General features: G+C 43.1%; 1 protein-coding gene and 1 long non-coding RNA gene across 6 annotated transcripts in view; one reads left to right on the forward strand and one right to left on the reverse strand.

The window, feature by feature from the left end:
* The window catches only part of LOC143764857 (uncharacterized), a 70,502-nt gene extending 45,635 nt beyond the window's left edge, over nucleotides 1-24,867 (forward strand). For all 5 annotated transcript variants that reach the window (XM_077250896.1, XM_077250894.1, XM_077250895.1 and 2 more), the window contains 2 exons: nucleotides 20,445-20,595; nucleotides 20,680-24,867. In XM_077250896.1, coding sequence (XP_077107011.1) covers nucleotides 20,445-20,595; nucleotides 20,680-21,580 — 1,052 coding nt within the window. In that variant the 3' untranslated portion in view covers nucleotides 21,581-24,867. The remainder of the gene's footprint in view (nucleotides 1-20,444; nucleotides 20,596-20,679) is intronic.
* Nucleotides 1-25,228, reverse strand: part of LOC143764864 (uncharacterized) — a 38,618-nt gene that overhangs the window by 4,716 nt on the left and 8,674 nt on the right. The window lies entirely within an intron of this gene.

A 25,228-nucleotide genomic window follows, 5' to 3' on the forward strand; every position in this document is an offset into this window, starting at 1 on the left:
ATGTAATTACTTGCAATACCAGACGTGATATACCTACTTGCCTGCTTATCTTGTAATATCCAATACGTCGGCTGCACCACTAATCAGCTGAAAATCAAATTAGACGCCACTAATAAAAACTAAAGCTGCTGCTAACAAAACTGTATTTAAATGCTCAGTGGCTTCTAAGCATTTTTACACCACAATGGGAACACTTCTACTTGGAGAGTTTCGGGCATTGAAAGTCTCCAAACCCCTTGAGAAGCAGAGACCATCATACAAAACTTTTAAACAGAGAATCCTGGTAAATGTTTTGTAAACCAGAGCCCCCCTGGGTTTGAACATTTAAACAGGATCTGTCATATCACTATGAATGATTTAAATATGTCATAACCATATGGCAATGGTGTGTGAACATGGATTTGGACTGTATAGCTTGTTTTAAATTTCTGGACTTGTTATACTATGTATTTTTAACAGGTGAAGGATGATATATACGATAGGTTCTGTGTAATCATGATCTGACCTAGAGAGGATGTTGTATGTAAGGTTGATGGCAATGTCAGTATGGGATGCAATGATTAATGGGGTTGTCCACTACTTTCAATTAACCCCCCAATGTGTCCCCCCGGGGCCCCTAATGATTTGTGTAAATACCCTCTGTTGCCGTTTTCGCCTGTGAGCGGCGCTATGCTGGCGGCTGAGTCCGGGTCACGTGACCCCCAGGCTGCAGCCACCGCTTATTTCCGCCGATGTCACGTCAATTTCCAGACTCTGGAAATTGACGTGACGTCATGAGCAGGCGTGACCAAGCCTCACAGTCAGCAGTCGCTCATCAAGAGTAACTGGGCTGGGGGCTGCAGGGCTGTGCTGGGGGTCTGCGTGCCGGCGCCGGGGGTCTGCGTGCCGGCGCCGGTATGTGCGGGGATCTGCGTGCCGGCGCCGGGATGTGCGGGTGGTGCTGGGGTCTGCTGGCCGTGCTGGGGTCTGCTGCGGGGGGTGGTCATTGGTGTGTGTGTCTCTGTGTGCAGGCATCGTCCGATGGGACTACAAGTCCCATCGGGCTCTGCCTGCTACAGTGACAGTGAGTGACACATTAGCCAATGATGGGACAGTAGTAGTCCCATCATCCGGCTAATGTGTTGAAAGTAAAAAAAAACAAAAAACACACATATACAGTACATACACCATGTGACATGCAACATGTGACAACATGCGACATGCAGCATGCGACATGTGACAACATGCGACGACATGCACCATGTGACATGCGATGACATGCAGCATGCGAAAATGCAACATGCGATGACATGCAACACGCGGCATGCGACAACATGTGACATGCACCTTGCGACAACATGCAACATATGACATGTGACAGCATGCGACATGTGATGACATGCAACATGCGATGACATGCAAAATGCACCATGCGACATGTGACAGCATGCGACATGCGATGACATGCACCATGCGACGTGCGATGACATGCAGCAAGCGGCAACATGCGACGACATGCTACATGCAGCATGCGACATGCAACATGCGATGACATGCAACATGCCACATACAGTACATACATACAGACATACAGTACATATAACATAGAGTACATACTCACCATCACTTGTCACTTTGTTCCCCGAAGCCAGTGTCACCTGTAAAAAATATTAAAATAATAAAGAAACAATATACTCCCTGATCCGCAGATACCCAGTTAAAACGAGTGTCCCACGACGATCTCCCGTGGAGAGCAGCAGCATCAGCTGATGTGACTGCTCTCCAGGGGCTCTAGGAATACAATGATGGAAGGTATCCTTCCACAATGTATTACTACGCCCCTGTGAGAAAATAGTCCCTAGTCTCACTTTTGGCATTGCTGTGTGAGAAATTTTCCCACGCAGCAATTGCCATAAAGTGAGACTCAGAGAGGTTACTATAGTTCAGTGATGCACTGCAGGAGCCATTGTCTCCTGTCAGTGTGTCACTGAAGGTCCTATAGAGCAGTGACATCACCCGATGTCACTGTTCTATAGGCGAGATCGTCGTGGGACACTCGTTATTAATTGGACTACCGCGGCAGGTAGTATACGGTTTATTATTTTACGTTTTTTGCAGGCGCTGAAGTATGGTGAAATGAAGAATATTAAAATACTTTTTTCTGGCTGTCTCTTTTTTTTTTTTTTTTTTTTTTTAACTCTTTCACTACTATAGGATTAATAATGGATAGGTGTCTTATTGACGCCTCTCCATTATTAACCCGGCTTAATGTCACCTTACAATAGCAAGGTGACATTAACCCCTTATTACCCCATATCCCACCGCTACACGGGAGTGGGAAGAGAGAGGCTAAGTGCCAGAATTGGCGCATCTTACAGATGCGCCATTTCTGGGGCGGCTGCGGACTGGTATTTGTAGCCAGGGGGGCCAATATCCATGGCCCCTCTCTAGGCTATGAATATCAGCCCCCAGCTGTCTGCGTAGCCTTTCTGGCTATAAAATATTGGGCTCCCCCTATTTTAATAGCCAGTAAAGGCTATGCAGACAGCTGCGGGCTGATATTCATAGCAGGCTACAAATATTGGCCCCCGGCCGTTGGCTTTCCCCCTCTGGCGCAGAAAATTGCGTGGGAGCCCACACCATTATTTTTTATTTATTTTTTTTTAACTGAAACATTGTTAATTAACCCCTTTCTGCCAGCTGACGGAATAGTACGTCAGCTGGCAGTATCCCCCGCTTTAAGGTGGGCTTCGGCGGTGAGCCCACTTCAAAGCCGCAACATGTCAGCTGTTTTACATACGACAAAAAAAATTTACATGATCGCTAAACGGCGTAGCGAGAAAAAAAAATCAACAGAACAAAATTGTTTTTTTGGTCGCCGTGACATTGCATTTAAAATACAATAACGGACAATTAAAAGAACGTATCTGCACAAAAGTGGTATCAATAAAAACGACTGCTCGGCACGCAAAAAGTTAGCCCTCACCCGACCCGATATCTCAGAAAATATAGACGCTACGGGTATCAGAAAATGGCGCAATTATTTTATTTCTTTTTAGCAAAGTTTGGAATTTTTTTTCACCACGTAGATAAAAAATAAACCTAGACATGTATGGTGTCTATGAACTCGTAATGACCTGGAGAATCATAATGGCAGGTCAGTTTTATGCTGTGTGCACACGTTGCAGATTTGGGTGCAGAATTTTCTGCACAAAATCTGCATCTCCTTGCAGAAAACGCAGCTGCGTTTTTTATGCATTTTTTTTCACGGTTTTTGCACGGTTATGATGCCATTTTTTGTACGGTTTTGATGCAGTTCTTGGTGCGGTTTTCGGTGCGTTTTTTGCGTGGTTTTGATTCAGTTTTTTATGCAGTTTTTGGTGCAGTTTTGATGCAGTTTTTGGTGCAGTTTTGATGCATTTTTGGTGCGGTTTTGATGCAGTTTTTGGTGCGGTTTTGATGCAATTTTTAGTGCAGTTTTTGCTGCGGTGTTGATGCAGTTTTTGGTGCAGTTTTGATGCATTTTTTATTTTTTTTTTTGGTGCGGTTTTTGTACGCGTTTTTGAAAGCTAAATAAAGATATATTATTGAACAAAAAAAAGATTTGTGATGTCCTTATTGTCCAACCTCCTCTTTTACATTTGTCCAACCCACACTTAATTGCACACAGATAGATAGATGAAATGGATAGACAGATCTACATATAGATAGATCTACACTGTGTTCCAAGTTATTATGCAAATTGGATTTAAGTGTCAAAACGATTTAATTGTTTTGTTTTTCAAATAAACTCAAGGATGGCATTGTGTCTCAGGGCTCAATGGATCACTGAAATCAATCTTAAACACGTGTGATAATTAGTTTTCCAGGTGATCCTAATTAAAGGAAAACTACTTAAAAATGGAAATAAAAAGGATCTCTCTGCTGCCGAAAAGCATCAAATAGTGCAATGCCTTGGTCAAGGGATGAAAACATTAGATATTTCTTGAAAATTTAAGCGTGGTCATCTTACTGTTAAGAGATTTGTGGCTGAATCTGAGCACAGTCGTGTTCGTGCTGATAAAGGCATAATGAGGAAGGTTTCTGCCAGGCAAGTTCATCGGATAAAGAGAGCAGCTGCTAAAAAGCCATTACAAACAAGCAAAGAGATATTTGAAGCCGCTGATGCCTCTGGAGTCCCTCAAACCTCAAGGTGTAGGATCCTTCAAAGGCTTGCTTTGGTTCATAAACCTACTATTCGGCCACCCCTAAACAGTGTTCACAAGCAGAAACGGTTGTAGTGGGCCCAGACATACATGAAGACTAATTATCAAACAGTCTTGTTTACTGATGAGTGTCGAGCAACCATGGATGGTCCAGATGGATGGAGTAGTGGATGGTTGGTGGATGGCCACCATGTCCCAACAAGGCTGCAACGTCAGCAAGGAGGTGGAGGAGTCATGTTTTGGGCTGGAATCATGGGGAAACAGCTGGTAGGGCCCTTTAAAGTTCCTGAAGATGTGAAAATGATCTCTGCAAAGTATATAGAATTTCTGACTAACAACTTTCTTCCATGGTATAAAAAGCAGAAATGTGCCTTGAGGAGCAAAATAATCTTCATGCATGAAAATGCACCATCTCATGCTGCAAAGAAAACCTCTGAGTCATTGGCTGCTATGGGCATAAAAGGAGATAAACTCATGGTGTGGCCACCATCTTCCCCTCACCTTAACCCTATAGAGAACCTTTGGAGTATCATCAAGCAAAAGATCTATGAGGGTGGGAGGCAGTCCACATCAAAACAGCAGCTCTGGGAGGCTATTCTGACTTCATGCAAAGAAATACAAGCAGAAACTCTCCAAAAACCCACAAGTTCAATGGATGCAAGAATTGTGAAGGTGATACCAAAGAAAGGTTCCTATGTTAACATGTAACTTGGCCTGTTAGGATGTTTTGGAGTTAAATAGCTTTTTTGTTCAGTGAATGTGACCTCCTAATGCTGCAAATTCCACAAATGAGCATTTTCAGTTCTTTAAAACATATCAAATGTCTAGAAATTCTACTGTGCCTAATAATTTGGAACAGTGCATTTTGAGGTTTTATTCATTTTGGAGATTATACTGTTATCATTGGGAGGTTTCTTAAATAAAATTCGATGTATACTCTTAACAGGTGATGACTTTTATTAGTCTGACTGTCATTTGCACCTACCATTTAGGAAAATCCGAGAAAAATATCATTTGCATAATAATTTGGAACATAGTGTATAGATGCATACATCTATCTATTCATATATCTATCTATAGATATATCTGGATAAATATATCTATTGATAGATGTATGGATAGTGTAGTGTGCGTGTCCACTGTCCGGATTAGGCTACTTTCACACTTCCGTCTTCTGGGCTCCGTCGCAATCCGTCGTTATGGGCAAAAAACGGATCCTGCAAATGTGCTTGCAGGATGCGTTTTTTGCCCATAGACTTGTATTAGCGACGGATGGGCACACGTCGCATCCGTCGTGCAACGGATCCGTCGTGTTTTGGCGTATGTCGCGACGCACAAAAAAAAACATTCAATGTAACGTTTTTTTGTGCAACGTGTCCGCCATTTCCGACCGCGCATGTGTGGCCGGAACTCCGACCCCTCCTCCCCGCTCATCACAATGGGCAGCGGATGCATTGTAAAACTGCATCCGCTGCCCACATTGTGCTAAATTTAGCACAACGTCCGTCGGTACATCGGGCCGACTGTTTGCGACGGCCCCGTACCGACGGAAGTGTGAAAGTAGCCTTACATCCGAATTAGCTGCAAATTGGATGCACACACACCCCAAAAGACCCCCCGCACACACCCGAACAGTTCCGCAGACCCCGCCCGCACACACATACACGCACACACTTCCCTCCTCCTGAACTGCAGCGTTTCTCGGACCCACATCCGCAGCAAAACTGCAGATCTTTTTTACATCTGCGGTTTTGCTGCGGATGTGCCCGACTCAATGAAAGTCTAAGGCCGGAGTCACATTACAGCGAGATACGGCCGAGTATCGCAGGTTAAAACCAAGCTCTGGCTCCATGTATTGCTATGCGGCTGCACCCTCCGCTCTGGAGTGCCGGTGCCAGAGCTTGATTTTAACCTGCGAGACTCGGCCGTATCTCGCTGTGTGTGATCTTGGCTTAAGGGTGCAGAAACGCTGCAGTTCGGCACCAAAGAAGTTACATGCTGCGGAAAAAAAGCTCCGTTTTCTATTCGCCACGACAGCACCCACTGAGAGAGGGGATCCGCCCCTAGGAACAGGAAACCTACAGAGAGATAAAAGGGGCGGCCCCCCCTCGCTCCTCAGTTGGTTTCCTGTTCCCGGGTGGAACACCTCAGAGAGAAACTCTGCGGACTTAAGGAAGAGGAAAAGCTTGCCTGGACTGCCGCCTGTTCGTCTCTGTTGAGCGGCAGGGGCTCCAGAGTAAGTCTCAGAGAAGGGGGATGTCCTGTTGGCTTCCCCCTATCCTGATAACATCAGCATGGATACCGAGTTAATAACAGTCTCCCTGATGGGAAACTGTTAGATCGCTCCACCGCGTGTACGAACCCTTCAGCTATGCCTGGTAAGAGGTTTCGTTTTCTTTGCTTACCCCTCGATGATGCGGTGGGATGTGGCGGTGTGCAGTGCGGCAGCGGCAGCCTCGGTAAGCGGCGGCTTCAGCCGCATGGATAAGAGGGAGTGTGCGCATGCGCAGTCTGGTAGCGTCCCGGAAGTGGATTGTAGGACTTCCGGGGACGCAAGGTCAGCCTGGGTTCGGCTGTAGGTACCAGTATGGTTACCAGTGATTGAGGTGCGACAGCATCTGTGGCTGGAGGAGGAGACTGCGGGCCGCACACCAGGGCTAATCGCTGAACTCCCTAAACGGTCAGTTACAAAAAAAAAAAAAAAAAAAAGAGGTGTGTTTTTTCTCAGCATGAGGCACAAGCAGGGCTATATAAGGCAGTTTTAAGGCACTACAAGTTGCGCAACATGTCGTCCCAGGAGGATATCGAGCGCCCACTGGAGGATTTAATCCTGCCTAGTGGTGATGCGAAAAAGAAAAGCAGTGGACACTCGAAAATGAGTGACTCCACTGAGAAATCTGTGAAAAAATCTGGCCGCTCTTCGCCAAAAGCAAATCGTACCCGGCAGACGGTATTTAAACCTTATTCCTGGGTGAAGGATTAAGTGGGTTTATGATGGCTAATAGTAGTTTCTCCCGCTTCTGTTTTATAGGGTAAGCGGACGGAGAAAACTAGACACAAGCAGTGTGCGATGTGTAAAGAGCCCTTGCCAGACTCTTACATTAAAAGATTATGTCAAAGCTGCATAGATTATACCTTGCAGCAGGAGAGTTCGGTTAGGATGAACGAAATTCGTCTCATTATAAGAGAAGAACTTCAATCTTTGGGAGGTAGTCCAGCTAGGAGTATGGAGAAAAAAACCAGGAGAACACCTTCACCTGCAGTGGAAACATCAGCTGAAAGTGGGGAAGTTAATTCAGACATTTCTCAGAGATCAGGTTCCTCGGATGATGAGGACTTTGTCTGTTTTCCTACGGACAATGTAAATAATCTGATTAAATCGGTGAGAGGTACTATGGGGGTGTCAGAGTCTAAGGAACCTCAAACCCCTCAGGACATTATGTTCGCTGGTCTTTCACAAAGAAAGGGCCAAGTATTTCCGGTAAATCAGGCCATCAAGGACCTTGTTAAACGGGAATGGAATAAAGGACAAAAAGGGTTTGTACCTGTCTCATGTAAAAGACGGTATCCCTTTGACGATGAGGACTTGACCACTTGGTCTAAAGTTCCTAAAGTGGATGCAGCTGTGGCATCCACCTCCCGCCGTTCCTCCCTACCAGTGGAAGATGCGGGTTCCTTATCGGATCCTATGGACAGAAAATCTGACACGCTCCTTAAAAAATCATGGGAGGCCTGTGCTACTGCCTTTAAACCTGCAATTGCAGCCACATCCACTAGCAGGTCTATGCTGGTGTGGTTAGACCAGCTAGACCAGAACATCAAGGCGGGGGTATCCAGGGAAAAACTGCGCGCCGCTATTCCTTTAATTAAAGGGGCAGCTGCATTTATATCCGATGCCTCTATAGACTCGCTCCGTCTGGCGGCCAGAACAGCTAGTCTCACCAATACGGCTCGTCGGGCCTTATGGTTAAAGAACTGGAAAGGAGATGCCCAGTCCAGGTCCAAGTTGTGTGCCATACCCTGTCAGGAAGGGCGTTCAGGAAGCCACCATTCGGGAAGAAGGGAGGCTTTAAAGATCGATGGAACACTAATAAAGAATTTAAACAAAAAGGGAACTTGTTCAATAAACGCCCCTTTAAGCCAGCAGATAAATTCCATTGACCCCGTCTTGCCAGTGGGAGCTAGACTTCTACACTTTGTGAAACAATGGAAGGAAATAACGGTCAATCCATGGGCCATCAATTTAGTGTCTTCAGGCCTTGTGTTAGACCTCATTCAAACACCTCCAGATTCCTTCCTTCTCACATCATTAAAATCTAGACCTCAGCAGGAGGCCCTTGAAACGGAAATTAAAACATTAATATCCAAACGAGTATTAATAAAGGTTCCATCATCCCAGATAGGGAAGGGCTTCTACTCCCCCCTATTTCTGATTACTAAGCCCGACGGCTCTTTCAGAACCATAATCAATTTGAGAAAGCTGAATTCCTTTATCAAACACAGGACATTTAAGATGGAATCTATTCGTTCAGCTATTAAAAATCTATTCCCAGATTGTTACATGGTAGTATTGGATCTCAAAGATGCTTATTACCATCTCCCCATACACCAATTACACCAGCAATTTCTTCGGGTAGCAGTGGTTATAGATGGGCAGGTCTGTCACCTACAATACCGGGCTATGCCATTTGGTTTATCCATGGCTCCGAGGGTTTTTACCAAATTATTGTCAGAGGTAATGTCTTTCCTACGAGTAAGGGACACACTGGTAATCCCGTATTTAGATGACCTGTTGATTGTAGGTAAAAATTCTCTACAGTGTGAGGAAAGGTTAGAGGAAGTATTATTTTCTTTGCAAAAACTGGGCTGGATTATAAACTGGGAAAAATCCAAACTCCAGCCAGTGACATGTCAGAAATTTCTGGGGCTCCTATTGGACTCAGTTGACCAGATATGTAGACTTCCTGATGAGAAGAAGACCACTATAATTAATAAAGTGAGTTCAGCCATTAGTAAGCGCAGTATGTCATTGAGAAATGCCATGTCTTTATTAGGTTCCCTGACCTCTTGTATTCCTGCGGTCCAATGGGCGCAATACCACACTAGACAGCTTCAGAAATTTATATTGCAAAGGGAAGGAGACCTGGATAAAACAGTTGTTTTAACGCCAGAGGTGTTACACTCCCTTGCATGGTGGTTAGATTGGAGCAATCTGTCTAGGGGAGTTTTGTGGGTAATTACTTCATCCACTAATATTACCACGGATGCTAGTCCTGATGGCTGGGGGGCTCATTTTCAGGATCAGGTAGTCCAGGGTCTCTGGTCTGGTGCTGAGCTTGAGAATTCCTCTAACGTAAAAGAGTTGAAAGCTGTATTTTATTCCCTGCTCCACTTTCTCCCTCAGCTGAGAGGCTCTCACGCAAGGGTCTTCTCCGACAACACTACCGCAGTGGCTTATCTCAACCATCAAGGAGGTACACGGTCGGAGAATCTTATGGGGGTTACTTCACACATCATGGAGCTAGCCGAAGGTCACCTACTATCCTTGTCGGCAGTTCATATCAGAGGCATAGACAACTTTCGTGCAGACTTCCTCAGCCGCCACACTCTGCACCAGGGGGAATGGAGGCTCAACAGGGAAGTTTTCAAGTTGATAACAGCCAAATGGGGTGTACCCCAGATAGACTTGTTCTCCACACGAGCAAATCGTCAGGTCAAGAGGTTCGCCTCTCTATGCAGAGAGGATCATCCGGACATATTCGATGCCCTCCATATAACGTGGGCATTCGATCTAGCCTATGCGTTTCCCCCATGGAATCTACTGCCGGTGGTAATAAGAAAAATAAGGGAAGAAGGGGCAAGAGTTCTGCTGATAGCCCCATTCTGGCCCAAGAGGCCATGGTTTTCATGGCTCAGAGCGATGTCCGTTTCAGACCCCTGGATTCTGCCTCAGTCCAAGGACCTTCTATCTCAGGGGCCGTTCCTACACCCTCAAGTAAAAGGAATGAACTTGACTGCCTGGAATTTGAGAGGCAGTTACTAGAGCTTAGAGGGTTTTCTAGAGGACTGATAAATACCCTAATGAAAAGCAGAAAGCCTTCCACCACCAAAATCTATGTTAGAGTTTGGAAGAAGTTTCTTGAATTTCATACCGCACAAATCTCTTCGGAGATTCCTATATTTCCAATACTGGAATTTTTACAGAGGGGTCTGGACTTGGGGCTCTCGGTTAGCACGTTAAAAGTCCAAATTTCGGCTCTAGGAGCTCTCTTTAATTCTGACATTGCGGGCAATAGATGGGTATCTAGGTTTATTTCTGCATGCGAAAGATCAAAACCTATTAAAATACCGCAGATTCCTCAGTGGGATCTGACGTTAGTCCTGGACGCATTGACACAAAGTCCTTTTGAGCCTCTTCAGACAGCCTCATTAAAGCATATCTCATTAAAGACGATATTGTTAGTGGCATTAGTATCTGCCAGAAGGGTGAGTGATCTCCATGCCTTATCTGTAGATCCTCCATTCCTATCAGTGACTTCTGACAGAATAGTGTTAAAGACAGATCCATGTTATCTCCCTAAGGTGGCCACTAATTTTCATAGGTCTCAGGAAATCTTGTTACCTACCTTTTATGAGAGCCACTCAACTCCAGAAGAAGCTAGGCTTCACACCCTAGATGTTAAAAGAGCTGTTTTAACTTATATAGATAGAACTAGGGACTGGAGGGAGAGTAGGGCTCTCTTTGTGTCTTTCCAGGGGAAAAACAAGGGATCCAGAGTCACAAAGAACACACTGTCGCGCTGGATCCGGGATGCTATAGTCTTGGCGTACAGATCTAAAGGAAGAGATCCTCCTCTGCATATCGGAGCACACTCCACTAGAGCCTTATCGACCTCCTGGGCAGAGAGAGCGAACGTGCCAATACACCTTATATGTAAGGCTGCAACTTGGTCTTCGCCTAATACCTTCTATAAGCACTATAGACTAGACCTATCTGCTACTTCTGACCTAACCTTTGGGGTTTCGGTTCTCGGCTCAGTTAACCCACCCAATCTATAATCTCTGTAAATCTCTCAGTGGGTGCTGTCGTGGCGAATAGAAAATACCGGATTACTCACCGGTAATGCTCTTTTATAGAGCCCACGACCGCACCCATTCGATTCCCTCCCTTTTCTTTATGTAGTACACGTGGTGTCTTAATAGGGAGTTGTATATAATACAGTATAATGACATGAAGTTGTAAATATGTATATATGTCTAAAACCTGTTAAACTAAAAAACCTGGCGGCGGTTCCTCCTATTCTCTGTAAAACAACTGAGGAGCGAGGGGGGGCCGCCCCTTTTATCTCTGTAGGTTTCCTGTTCCTAGGGGCGGATCCCCTCTCTCAGTGGGTGCTGTCGTGGGCTCTATAAAAGAGCATTACCGGTGAGTAATCCGGTATTTCGGTGCGGCCTTTTCCGCAGCATGTGCACAAGTCTGCGGCTCCCATAGACTTACATTGGTTGTGCACTACACTGCGGATTTGATGCAATTCTGTGCAGCAAAAAACCCTGCGGATCTGCAATCAGATCCGCAACGTGTGCACACAGCCTTAGCATTTATTGAACCTAGCAAAAAAGCCAAGCAAAAAACAAGTGTGGGATTTGCACTTTTTTTGCAATTTCATCACACTTTGAATATTTTTCACATTATCTGTTACACGACATGGTAAAACCAATGGTGTCGTTCAAAAGTAGAACTTGTCCCGCAAAAAATAAGCCCTCACATGGCCATATTGACGGAAAAATGATGGCTCTGGAAAGAAGGGGAGCGATAAACGAAAACAGAAAAGCTCCAGGGGTGAAGGGGTTTAGAAACATGGATATGGACATATCTATGGAAATAGACATCTATCTATCTATCTATCTATCTATCTATCCATCCATCTATCTGTGTGTAATGGAGTGTGGGTTGGACAAATGTAAAAGAGGAGGTTGGACAGAAATGACATCACAAATCTTTCTGAAGAGAGAGGAGGGAGGGGTTGGGGTGTGTTTTGGAGTGGGTGTGGTAGGTTCGTGCTTAGTAGCAGTGCAATGCATCATGGAACTTGTAGTATTAGAGCACAATAACTCAGGAGAAAGGAAGTTGTCGATTAACCCCATGAGAGCTGGATCCAGCACTGAAGATGTGCTGCTACAGCATGATAAAAGGTAATATTGCTAAAATAAACACAGTAGATGTTTTCAGTGGCACATAATAGTAAGATTTATGAAAAAAAATTTTTTATTGTAGTGGACAACTTCTTTAATGTCCGCAAGGTCTGAAACGTGTCTACCAATATGTACAACCCCCTTGGGGCTTGTGACTCCTTTATGCCATTTGTGATATTTTTAATGATTTACAAATAAATACGTTTTTATGGGATACCTGGAGCTGGATTCGTTCTCCATTATCGATTGTTTTTTCTGCTGCACCACTGAAGTTCTGTGCCTCGGATCCCTCTCTATATTTGTGTGAGCTGATGATCCCTTTTCTCTTTAAACCACATGTACCCCTAACTTACGGGTTCATGTCCAGCTCATGCTTCTGGAGACATAACTTACTGGTCACTACAGCGTACTGGTCACTACAACGTTCTAGTCACTACAATTGAAGTTTTCAATCAGCAACATGCACTGCTACTTGTTTCTGGAAAACATCCATGGAGTCAAAATCGTCACTACATCTGTAGATAAATTACCAAAGGGGTATAATTTTTAAAGTGGGATCACTTGAGAAGGGATTCTGCTCTTCTAGCAGTTAGGGGCTCTGTATATAGAGTCCGCAAACTGTTCTAGGAATATCTGCGCTCTGTTCCTCCCGAGTCTCTCCTTATGGCTAAGTATTACTGTACAAAAATATGTGGGGTATTTGCCATGTTCAGTAGAAATTGTGGGACAAGTTATGGTGCCATTTTTACCCACTTCTTGGCGAAAATGTAAAATCTGGGGCTAAAACAAAATTTTGATGGTACAAATGTAGTTATTTTTTCTTCACTGCCCAATGGTATCAAATTCTGTATCACACACCTCTGGTGTCAATATGATCACTGCACCTCTAGATGAATTTGTTGAGAGGTGTAAAATGGGGTCACTTATGAGGGATTGTGCTGTTCTAGCAACTCAGAGGCTATCCCAGTGGGTCATGGCACCCAAAATCCATAAAGGTAAAATCTGCACTTTAGTGTATGGTGCCCCTTCCCTTCTGAGCTTTGCTCTGTGCCTGAAAAGTATTTCCCAATTACATGTAGGGTCTTGGCGCACTCAGGAAAAAATGGACCTCAGTTTCTTGTGAAAAATTCTTACTGGCCCTTGGAAAAATTGGAAACTTGGGGCGAAAACTATATTTTAGTGGTAAAAATGTAATTTCTTCTTTCTTCACCGCTCAATGGTATAAAATTCTGTGAGGCACATGTGGTGTCAATATGATCAGTGCACCCCTAGATGAATTCATTGTGGAGTGTAGTTTGTAAAATGGGTTCACATATGGGGGTTTCTGTTACATCAGGGGCTCTGCTAATGTGATATGGCACCCTCAAAGCATTTTAGCAATATCTGAACTCCAATATGGCATCTCTTCCCTTCTGAGCTTTGCACTGTGCTTCAAAAGTAGTATTCCTTCACATATAGGGCATCGGCGTACTTAGGAGAACTTGCACAACAAACTGTAAGGTGCAATTTCTCCTGTTACCCTTATGAAAATGCAAAATTTGGGGATAAAATAACATTTTTGTGGGGAAAATTTGATTTTATTTTCACGGCTCAACGTTATAAACTTTTGTGAAGTACCCGGGGGTTCAGTGTGCTCACCACACATCTAGATCAGTTCCCTGAGGGGTCTAGTTTCCAAATTGTTGTCACTGGTGAGGAATTGTCACTGTTTAGGCACCTCAGGGGCTCTCCAAACGTGACATTGTGTCCGCTAATTGTTACAGCAAATTTTGCATTCAAAAAGTAAAAATGCGCTCCTTCCCTTCTGATCACCGCCGTATGCCGAAACAGTTGTTTTCCCCCACATATGGAGGATGCTCAGAAGAAATTGCACAACAAATTTGGGGGGAGATTTTTTTTTTCTGTTCCCTTGTGAAAATGAAAACATTTGGGTGTAAAGTACATTTTTTTTTTTTTTTTGTGGAGAGAAAAAAAAAAAAAAAAAATGTTTCCACCCACATTCCAAAAATTCCTGTGAAGCACCTGAAGGGGTAATAAACTTCTTGACTGTGGTTTTGAGCACATTGAGGGGTGCAGTTTTTAGAATGGTTTCATTTTTGAGGGGTCTGTATGACAACATACTCAAATGTGATGTGGTCCATAGAAAACATGGTTTTGTAAATTTTGTTGGAAAAAGGAGAAATTGCTGGTCAACTTTTTAACCTAACTTAACTTTTATAACGAAAAAAATAGTTTCAAAATTTGTGCTGATGTAAAGTAGACATGTGGGAAATGTTATGTATTTCCTATTTTGTGTGACACATCTCTCTGATGTAAAGGTAATCTGTCACCCTAAAATTCAACCAAAAAGATAAGGCCACCAGCATCAGGGGCTTATCTACAGCATTCTGTAATGCTGTAGATAAGCCCCAATGTAACCTGAAAGATAAGAAAAACAAGTGAGATTATACTCACCTTCGGCAGCCCTGCTACGGTCTGATGGGCGTCGCGGTCCGGGTCCAGCGCCTCCCATCTTCATACGATGACGTCCTCTTCTTTGCATGCTGCCGTGGCTCTCTGACCTTTTCCGGCGCCTGCACACTGCAGTACTTTGCTCTGCCCTCAACAGGGCAGATAAAGTATGCCTGCGCAGGAGCCGCGGCAGGAAGCAAAGAGGGCGTCATCGTATGAAGATGGAAGGTGTTGGACCTGGACCGCGATGCCCATCGGACCAGACAGCATCTGGACCGCCCCTGGGTGAGTATAATTCAACTTATTTTTCTTATCTTTCAGGTTACATCAGGGGCTTATCTACAGCATTACAGAATACTGTAGATAAGCCCCTGATGCCGGTGGCCGCAGCTCATAGGCGAATCTTGGGATGACAGATTCCCTTTAAGGGCATGAGAATTCAAAATTTTCACAAAACTTCCATTCATTAGAGATTTGGAAGCCAGTGAAGGGATTGGCAAAGTGGTAGCAAGGGAAGAGGTTGATTAGTTGGGCAGCGGAGCTAAGGATAGGTAGCAGAAGTGAGAGCATATTAGTTGGGAGGCCACAGAGAAGGATATTGCAGCAATCGAGACGTGTGCTAGTATTATAGTAGATTCAGGGTTGAGGAAGGGAGGAATTCTAGAAATATTTTTGAGGTGAAAGCAACAAGTGTTAAGAGCTTGGATGTGTGGTTTAAGGGCTGAGTTAAGGGTTATATTGAAACGGGGAGAAGTGATTTACTGTGATTGATAGATCGGATAGGGGGGTTGAGTGAGTTGGAGGAAAGAAGAGGAGTTTGGTTTTGTACACATTGAGTTTTGGGATGTGTGATGAGAACAAGGCGGATATGGCTGATGCACACTCTGAAATTAAGGAAAGTAGAGAAGTGATATTTGGACCAATGAGGTAGATGTTAGTATTATCCGCATATGGGTGGTACTGGAAGCCATGGGACTTTGAGTTTTCCGAGACCAAATGTATTAAAGGCGAAGAGAAGGGGTCCTAGGACAGCTTTGCGGGACACCAACAGAGAGGGCGAGGTGGAATGGGAGACGCTAAATGTGCAGTTAGTGAGGTATGAGAAGATCCAGGAGAAGGCAAGATCTCTGAGGCCAAGGGTTGAGAGGATCTGTAGTATAAGGAAGTGGTCAACTGTATCGACGGCAGAGGATAGGTCTAGTTGGAGGAGTATAGAATATTGGCTGTTATATTTTGCAGTTAGTAGCTCATTAAAAACTTTGGTTAGGTCAGTTTCACTAGAGTGGCGGGGATGGAAGCTGGATTGTAGGTTGTTGAATAGTGTGTTAGGTGGGTGGAAAGTTCATTGTGGATGTGATGTTCCAGGAGTTCTGAAACCAAATGGAGTAGTGATATGGGACAATAGGTGGACTTTGGGTCAAGGTATGGCTCCTTCAGGATATGGGATTGTTGCATATTTGAAAGCGGAAGGGAAAACGCCAGAGGTTAGTGATGAGTTATTGCTGGGATAATCAGAGTAATGATGTTTGGGAGGTGGGATGAGATGGGATCAAGCACACAATTGGCAAGTTGTGATTTGGAGAGAAAATGAGTAAACTTTTCAGTGATGGTGGGAAGGAAGGGTATTGGTCTGTTACATGAAGGGTCTGCGGTGGTTTAACAGTAATTTGTATGATGTGGTCAATCTTGTTTTTGAATTGTGTGGCAAAGTCTTCTGCAGTTATGAGGGAGTTTGATGGAGCAACAGTGGACAGAGAAGGGAATTAAAGTTTTGAACAACTGGAGTTAATGGATAGAGAAGATGAGACTTGTGAAGTATTTCTTTAGTAGAGGTCAATATGAAAATAGCTAGTATGAATATGATGCAATCTGCTTGTGAGTGAATTATCTTACAGCGCTGCTCTATAAACCTGGACGCTTGATGCTGCTTTTTTGTGAGGTTGGTTTGCCAGGGTTATCTATTGATTCGTCACCACCTACTTTACACGGAGAGGGGCAACAGAGTCAGTAGCTGACGTGAGTGTGGCGATGTAGAAAATGTGTCTGTGTCATAGAGTGAAGATATTGTGGACAGTAGTAAAGAGAGTCAGAGTTTGAGTGTCGTTATGAGGGGTTTCTGTGGGGGTGAACCAACTACTGTTCCTTCGGTGAAGGGTGGCAGATGAAGAGGTCAGAGATGAGAATGTGAGTAGATGGTGGTTAAATAGGGGGAGAGGTAAGTTTGTGAAGTTAGATCAGGAACAGGCGGGTGAAGATGATGTCTAGTGTATGTCCGTCCATCTGTATTGGTGGATGTGGAGGACCATTGTGTGAGACCAAAAGATGAAGCAAGTGACAAGAGTTTGGAGGCTGCTGACTGGTGGTTCTCAAAGGGAAAGTGGAAATGTCAGTGGTGAGAAAGTGTAGAAGCCAGATGGTGAAGTGGTCAATAAAGGGAGTGAGAAGCCCTAGGGTCAGTATACACACGTGGTCAGAATTGTTGGTACCCCTCGTTTAATGACAGAAAAACCCACAATGATCACAGAAATAACTTGAATGACGAAAGTAATAACTAAAACATCTGATAATGAACAAATGAAAGTCAGACATTGCTTTTCAACTATGCTTCCACAGAAAAATAACTCATGAAATAGGACTGGACAGAAATGATGGTACCCCTGAAAATAATGTGACAAAAGGGACATGTTGAATCAAGGTGTGTCCACTAACTAGCATCAGAGGTGTCTACAATCTTGGAATCAGTGAGTGGGCCTGTATATAAGGCTACAAATACTCACTGTGCTGTTTGGTGAAATGGTGTGTATCACACTCAACATGGACCAGAGGAAGCGAAGGAAAGAGTTGTCTCAGGAGATTAGAAAGAAAATTATAGACAAACATGTTAAAGGTGAAAGCTATAAGACTATCTCCCAAGCAGCTTGATGTTCCCGTGAATACAGTTGCACATATTATTCAGAAATTTAAGATCCCTGGGACTGTAGCTAAGCTCCCTGGACGTGGCCACAGGAGGAAAATTGATGACAAATCAAAGAGACTGATAATACGAATGGTAACATAAGAGCCCAGGAACACTTCTAAACAGATTAAAGGTGACTTTAAAGCTCAAGGAACATCAGTGTCAGATCGCACCATCCGTCATTGTATGCGCCAAAGTGGACTTCATGGCATACGACCAAGGAGGACACCATTATTGAAAAAAAACATAAAAAAGCCAGATTGGAATTTGTAAAACTACATGTTGACAAGCCGCAAAGCTTCTGAGAGAATGTCCTATGGACAGATGAGACAAAAAGTGATTTTTTTTGGCAAGGCACATCAGCTCTTTGTTCATAGATGGAAAAATGAAGCATATCAAGAAAAGAACACTGTCCCTAGTGTGAAACATGGAAGAGGATCTGTTATGTTCTGGGACTGCTTTGCTGCATCTGGCACAGGGTGTCTAGAATCTGTACAGGGTACAATGAAATCTCAAGACTATCAAGGGATTCTAGAGAGAAATGTGCTGCCCAGTGTCAGAATGCTTGGTCTCAGTGGCAGGTCTTGCAACAGGATAATGAGTCAAAACAAACAGCTAAAAACACCCAAAAATAGCTAAGAGGAAAACATTGGGCTATTCTGAAGTGGCCTTTTATGAGCCCTGACCTAAATCCTATTGAGCATCTTTGGAAAGAGCTGAAATATGCCATCTGGAAAAGGCAACCTTCAAACACGAGACAAGTGGAGCAGTTTGCTCTTGAGGAATGGGCCAAAATACCTGTCGAGAGGTGCAGAAGTCTCATTGACAGTTGCAGGAATCATTTGATAGCAGCGATTGCCTCAAAAGGTTGTGCAACACAATATTAAGGGTACTATCATTTCTGTCCAGGCCTATTTCATGAGTTATTTATTTTTTAAAAAATTGTGGAAGCATGGTTGAAAAGCGAGGTCTGACTTTTTTTTTAACTCAAATAAATTTTTATTAAGAATAACATTACAGTTGTCATGTTACATTCTTGTTTTCAGTACAAAGTTTTCCCCCAAAACGAACCCCGCAATCCCAACTTATCCCGCCCCCCCCAATAAGACAGCCCACCTTGTTTAATAGCGCCTCACTCAAATCTATAGGATGACTATCCCCTCAGTTAGGACCATAGGCCACGTGTTATGTTTTCACCAATTCAAGGTCTGACTTTCATTTGTTCATTATCATAGATTTTTTAGTTATTACTTTTGTCAGATTCAAGTTATTTCTGTGACCAATGTGGGTTTTTCTGTCATTAAACGAGGGGTACCAAAAACTTTGACCACGTGTGTATGACAGCCACTTAGATGCTGTAGGGAGATTGAATATATACAGCGTGAACTTCAAAAGAAAGGAGGTTAGAGGTGGGATTGGGTAGAAGTTACAGTTGTTTTACAGGAGAATGTGAACTCTTCCACAATGTTTATTGCTATGGTGAGGATTGAGGGTGAAGTGAAGGCCACCAAAACAGAGCTCAACAGGGCAGGCTGTGTTACAGGGTGTCAGTCCTCTTTCTGTGAGGCCCATGAAGGATAGATTACAAGAAAAGAGGCTGTAAATGAGAACATGGAGTTTATTGCAGATGAAGTGGACGTTCCATTGTGCTCCAGTGAGAGGGAGTGGAGCAGCGTGTGGAGTCCGTTAAATGGGTTTTTGGTTAGAGAGGTTGCGGGAATTTCTAGTAACTGGAGCGTGGTAGGAAGGAGAAATATTACTAGGTATTGGGAGATACATTACCAGCAGAGCGAGAGTGAAGTGGTGGGAGGGGAGTACACAGCTAGTTTTGTTTTTTTAAAAAGTGGCGTTCTGAGGTTTAGGAGCAGGTCAGGTGAGGATGTAAGAGGGATGGTGAGATAAATAAATAATTCTTTGGAGGGTGTTGAGGTTTGGGAATAGCAAATGAGACTAAGGACTAGGGGAGCAGTAACTGTAAGCCCATAAGGAAACATGGAGAAAGAGGGAAATTATAGAAAAATAATAAAAGGGAGGTGCCGTTAGTGATGGGTAGTTGCTCTTACCTTCTGTTCACTTTTGGTATATTTCTATTGTGCACTTAACAAGCTTCACTGAAAGCGAACCTTTCATCAGGATTTTGCTATGTAAACTACAGACACTGTCAGGTTAGTGCTGTTATACTGATTAAAATGATACCTTGGTTGATGAAATCTGCCCTGTGGTTGTTGTTTAATCTGTATTTAAAGTTTTCAGTTAATGAGATTCTCGTGATTCGGGGCAGAATTTGGGAGGGGCTTTACTTGGTGCTCTGTTCTCATATTTATCTTTATGGGCTTAAATGACAGGTCAGTGATACTTCATTGACCAGCCTCCTATTTTAAATACTGCTTATAATAGTGTTGTCTTTGAAAAAAAAAAAATTTGCCTCCAGCAAAATTGTGGCGACAATAGATGATACTACGATTAAATAAGAACCACAAGACTGATTTAATCAACCAAGGTGTCATTTTAATCAGTGTAATGGCACCAACCTGACAGTCTGTAGTTTACTTGGCAAAATACTGATGACAAGTTTGCTTTAAAAAAGTAATTATTTAATTCAAAATGTTGGTTTGGCTTTTTTTTCGTTACTCCGAGCTGTGTTTTCTTATGATTCATAGACAATGATGTCCGGAAGAGGTGGCGTAGTGCTCGTGACCAGTTTCGCAGGGAGATTGTGCAGTGTCAAAGTGGTTTGGGTCCCCCCAGCAAGAAACCCTACATCCATCTGGAAGAACTAATGTTTCTGGTGCCTGTCTTAGATATTCGGCCGTAAGTCTTTTTGTGGTTACACTTTTTCTTTTTTCTTTTTTTATGCTTATTAACGCTTATAAATTTTTGTTTTTCATTATACAGAGCAAATCTTAATGGCGCAGAAGTAGATGTCCAAGTGGTTCAGGAGCTGAATCAGCTGGGAGAATCTGAGCCGGAATTGCCAACAACACTAGCGGGAGCATCAGATCCTAGTGATGGAGGCAGATCTTTGTGCTGTGAAGAACCATCCATCACAGGCAATGCCACGTTGGTTTCCAGAGTTTTGCCACTTCAATACAAGGAGAGGAAAGACAAAAAGACAAGCTTTAGTTCAGCTAGTGCAGACACAATTGATAGCCAGGTTCTGGCCTACTTGCAAAGAAATATTGAAGAAGATTCAGAGGACGCGTTTGTCCGCAGTTTGGGAAGTTATATCAGAAAAGTTCCAGAGCGATGGAGACTGTGGCTGCGTTCCAGCATTCAGACCCTCATAGAGGCTTGCATTCCTCCAAATGATCCTGAGAAGGTCCTTGGTTTATTAGACCAAGTAAAGCTGGCCTGTCCTCTGAACACAGCACCAGCTACAGAAATAGAGTTCATGTCCCCATTGGCTGCCTATCAATCACCATCTCAGCCCCAATATTGCCTCTCGATTTCTTCTCAGGCCACTTCCAATTCATACTCTCAGTCCCCTCCATCATCTACTTCACATTCTTTCCCTCGACTCTCTTCGTACCATTCACATCCTTCCACAAGTTATACCCAGGACTCCCAACCCAGCTATGCCTTCCACTCCCATCGGGAACCCAGATGTCAAGTCTCTTTTCCCTCTAATCTCTCCTACAACTCCCCATTATCTTCAAATATCCCTACCTCTTCTTCCAGTTCTTCTGACCACGGTCCTATCTCCACTTCTCCATCTTGCCTTACTGCATATGGTTCCATGTCTGCATCCCCATCGACTCACTCTGCTTACACTACATCACAGCCTCATGCACATTAGGCCTGCTACCATTAATTTGTCATTTTCTGAAAACAGATTATTTGGCCTAAATAAGTGCCATTTTTTTTTTTTGTTTTAGGAGGCAAATAAAAATTTAGATGAACATACAACTCAAATTCCAAAAAAGTTGGGACGCTGTGTGAACTCTAAAGAGAGGAATGATGATTTGTATATCTTTTAGTAATAATAGAACACAGATCAAAAGGTGAAAGTTGGACATTTTTTTTTTTATTTCCTTCGAGAAAAAAAATTAACTACCGTAATTTAGAAAATTATGGTAGCAACCCATCTCACAAATATTGGGACAGGGTTAACAAAAAACTGAAAGATTTTGGTAATTAAAAATTGGCACTCCATTTGTTTTTCCTTGTCACATGACTGCAATTTTACTTGCACTTGATATGCAGACTTTAGAGTATCCAACCATCTACAGTACATATTATTACAAAATACAGAAGATTTAGAGATTCTGAAGAAATTCAGAAACTCTGCAGTCTTCCCTGGGTCAAGCTCATTTATACTGTTGGGTGGTCAGATCAATCAAAATGTGAAATTCTTTATGAAAACTGCAGATTCGAGGAGTGGGACCATCCAGCTTATCAGTGCACAGTTCAAAAGCTATCATGCTGTGACAGTCTTTGGTAAGGAAAGGGGGACTTCAAACTGTCCATGGAACTGTGACTCTAATTATCCCTGTCCCGGGGTTACTATTGAAAGTAGAGAGGCCAGAGTCTCCAACCTTACTATTAAACACTGATCTGTTCCCTCCCTCAGGCCATGAGACCTGGGACAGAAATGTAAGGTAAACAAGGCACAAATACAAAATTGTGATAACAGAAAGCAACAAACATACAAATACTCACCAAAGGTAGAGAGGTATATAGGAAAAGATAGGAATGTACCAACCAAATAGGAATAGAACAATGAGTAAAGCATACACCCAAATACAGAAAGCAACTGTCTCCAACTCAGCACAACATCTCCAAGGAGCTAGGAAACAAAGCTTTCAGTGGCAAAACAGAGAATTTCCGGCCAGGCCATGTTTTATAGGGAGAGGTGATGACCAGATCAGAAGCAGCTGAAAATGGAGCTGCAAGTTTCTGGCCAGAATAGAAAGGGTTGTTAACCTCTTCAGCACCAATGGAAACCAAATCCATTTAACATGGGACATAAATGCTAAGGCCGGGGTCACACTAGTGATGGATACGGATGAGTGCGATAAAACATCACATAGCACTCTGACCAGTATTCATCTATGGGGCAGCTCACATCGTTTTTTTATCTTGGCTGTTTACAAACTGTGAGTGAAATCTCAGCATGCTGCGATTGTCACCGTTGCTCGTCCGAGTCTCGGCTGACTCGCACCCATATAAGCCTATGGGTGCGAGTGAGAAAACGCACATCACTCGGATATCATCAGAGTGATGTGCGATATACGCCAACACCGGCAATGAGGAGATGAAGAAATTCATTTCTCCGCCTCCTCCGCAGCTGTGCTCCGATCCTCTCTATGCAAGAGGCTCAGAGCACAGACGCATGACACTCTGCTCCCGCTCGCAGGAGAGCAGGGCCCAAGGGTCATTAGCTTTTGCATCGGATGCCATACGCTCGTCTGACCCCGGCTTCAGTGGCAGATCTGTGATTCACAATACGTTGTGATCTAATAACCCCGGATTTTACAGGAGCATGTGACACACTTGTGACAAAAGTCTTCATCTCTGATTGCATGGGGTTACATTTGTGCCTATGGCTTGGGCAGCTTACATATCCCTCAAGGCACTATCGATGCTCAGCATTATGTAGAGATTTTAGAACAACGTACAGTGGTATTTGAAAATGTGTGAACCCTTCAGAATTTTCCATATGTTTGCATAAATTTTACTCCCATCAGCTTTTCACACAAGTCCTAAAAGTAGATAAAATTAAAGAAACTAAACACAATTAGGCTGTAATTTTTTTTAAGGAAATTATCCAATATCACATCTGAGTGGCAAAAGTACGGTGTGTGAACCTTTTAATTAGCAGATCATTTAAAGGTAAAATGAATTCTAGTTCCAATCAATTTGATGACAATCTGGTTTGAGGGTGTGACCTATCAAAGTTTGATTTGCACAACCTATGTTTGAGAAAGTGTATCATAGCACGAAGAAAGGAGATTTCTGTGGACTTCAGAGAAGAACAGTTGTTCATGCTCATCAGGCTGAAACAGGTTACAAAACTATTTTAATACTGTCGAGTTTGTACATAACTTATCTGACTGTGGATTGGAGGAGTCCAAATGTTTAAATGAAATTATTGTTGCATACTGGGGGTCACGCCAGATACAGAAAGGAAACGTTCACAGAATTTTGCCTCTTACGGGCATGTGATTGATCATTCTCAATAAAAAAAAAAAAGTCCAGTATTTTTTACTAATTTGATTTCGTTCCCATTATCAACTTTTAGGACTTGTATAAGAACCTGATTTTATGCAGAAATATGGAAAATTCTGAGAGCCTCACAAACTTTCTTTACCACTGTATGCTCCCATCCAGGCAACATTTATTTCAGGAAAGGTCTTGCATATTTCAGCAAGACAATGCTAAACCATATATTGCATTCAGCACAACACTTTCTGATGAATGGACTAACTGCAGTCCAGACCTTTTTCCAATAAAAAACATTTGGCACACTATGAAATAAAAAAAATCCGCCAAAAGCAACCCGGACTGTGGAGCAGCTAGAATCCCACCTCAAACAAGAATGGGACATGATTCCTCTACTAAAACTCCATCAATTGTCTCCTCACTTCCCAGATGTTTACAGACTGTTGGAAAAGGAAAAAGGGGATGTTATTCTAACATGTCCCTGTCCACAACTTTTCTAGCGGTTTTGCTGCCATCTATATATATAATTGTCTAAGGGTTTTTCTGTCTGTCTGTCTGTCTGTCCTGGAAATCCAGCGTCTCTGATTGGTCGAGGCCCAGGCGGCCTTGACCAATCAGCGACGGGCACAGTATCGACGTAGATGTCATAATGGTTGCCATGGCGACGATGATGTCATAAAGGTTGCCTCGACCAATCAGCGACGGGCACAGTCTGCCGCGAATTCTGGAATCATCATTGTCCATATACTACGGGGACATGCATATTCTAGAATACCCGATGTGTTAGAATCGGGCCACAATCTAGTCAATTTATAAACTAGTTTTTTTTTTTTTTTAAATGAAATTGAAAAATGTGTAAGTTTTACCTTCTGATCAGTGCTGTTCAGTTGTGAATAAAACATCTATAAGATTTCTAAATCATTACATGCTTGTTTTCTGTGCATTTAACAAAGTGTTCCAATTTTTGGGGAATTGGGGTTGTGTGTTTTAGGTTAAATTTTTTTAAAACACAGTTGTGGTCAAAAGTTTTGAGATTGACACAAGTTTTGTTTCTAACACAGTTTGTGGCTTCAGTATTTTTTAATCTTTTAATAGAAACATTTTATGTTTACTGAAGTACATTTATAGAATCTTACACTTTTAGTTCTGCATTTCACCCTGTCATCTGGATATCGGCTTCTGGGCCATATCTTGACTGATGACAACCCATCTTATCTATTCAGTGCTTGGAGTTTATCACAACTTCTGTGGTTTTATTTATCCACGCAATTCTTGAGGATTG

The sequence above is a fragment of the Ranitomeya variabilis genome, chromosome 4 (assembly GCF_051348905.1).
Source record: "Ranitomeya variabilis isolate aRanVar5 chromosome 4, aRanVar5.hap1, whole genome shotgun sequence".
NCBI classification, from domain to species: domain Eukaryota; kingdom Metazoa; phylum Chordata; class Amphibia; order Anura; family Dendrobatidae; genus Ranitomeya; species Ranitomeya variabilis.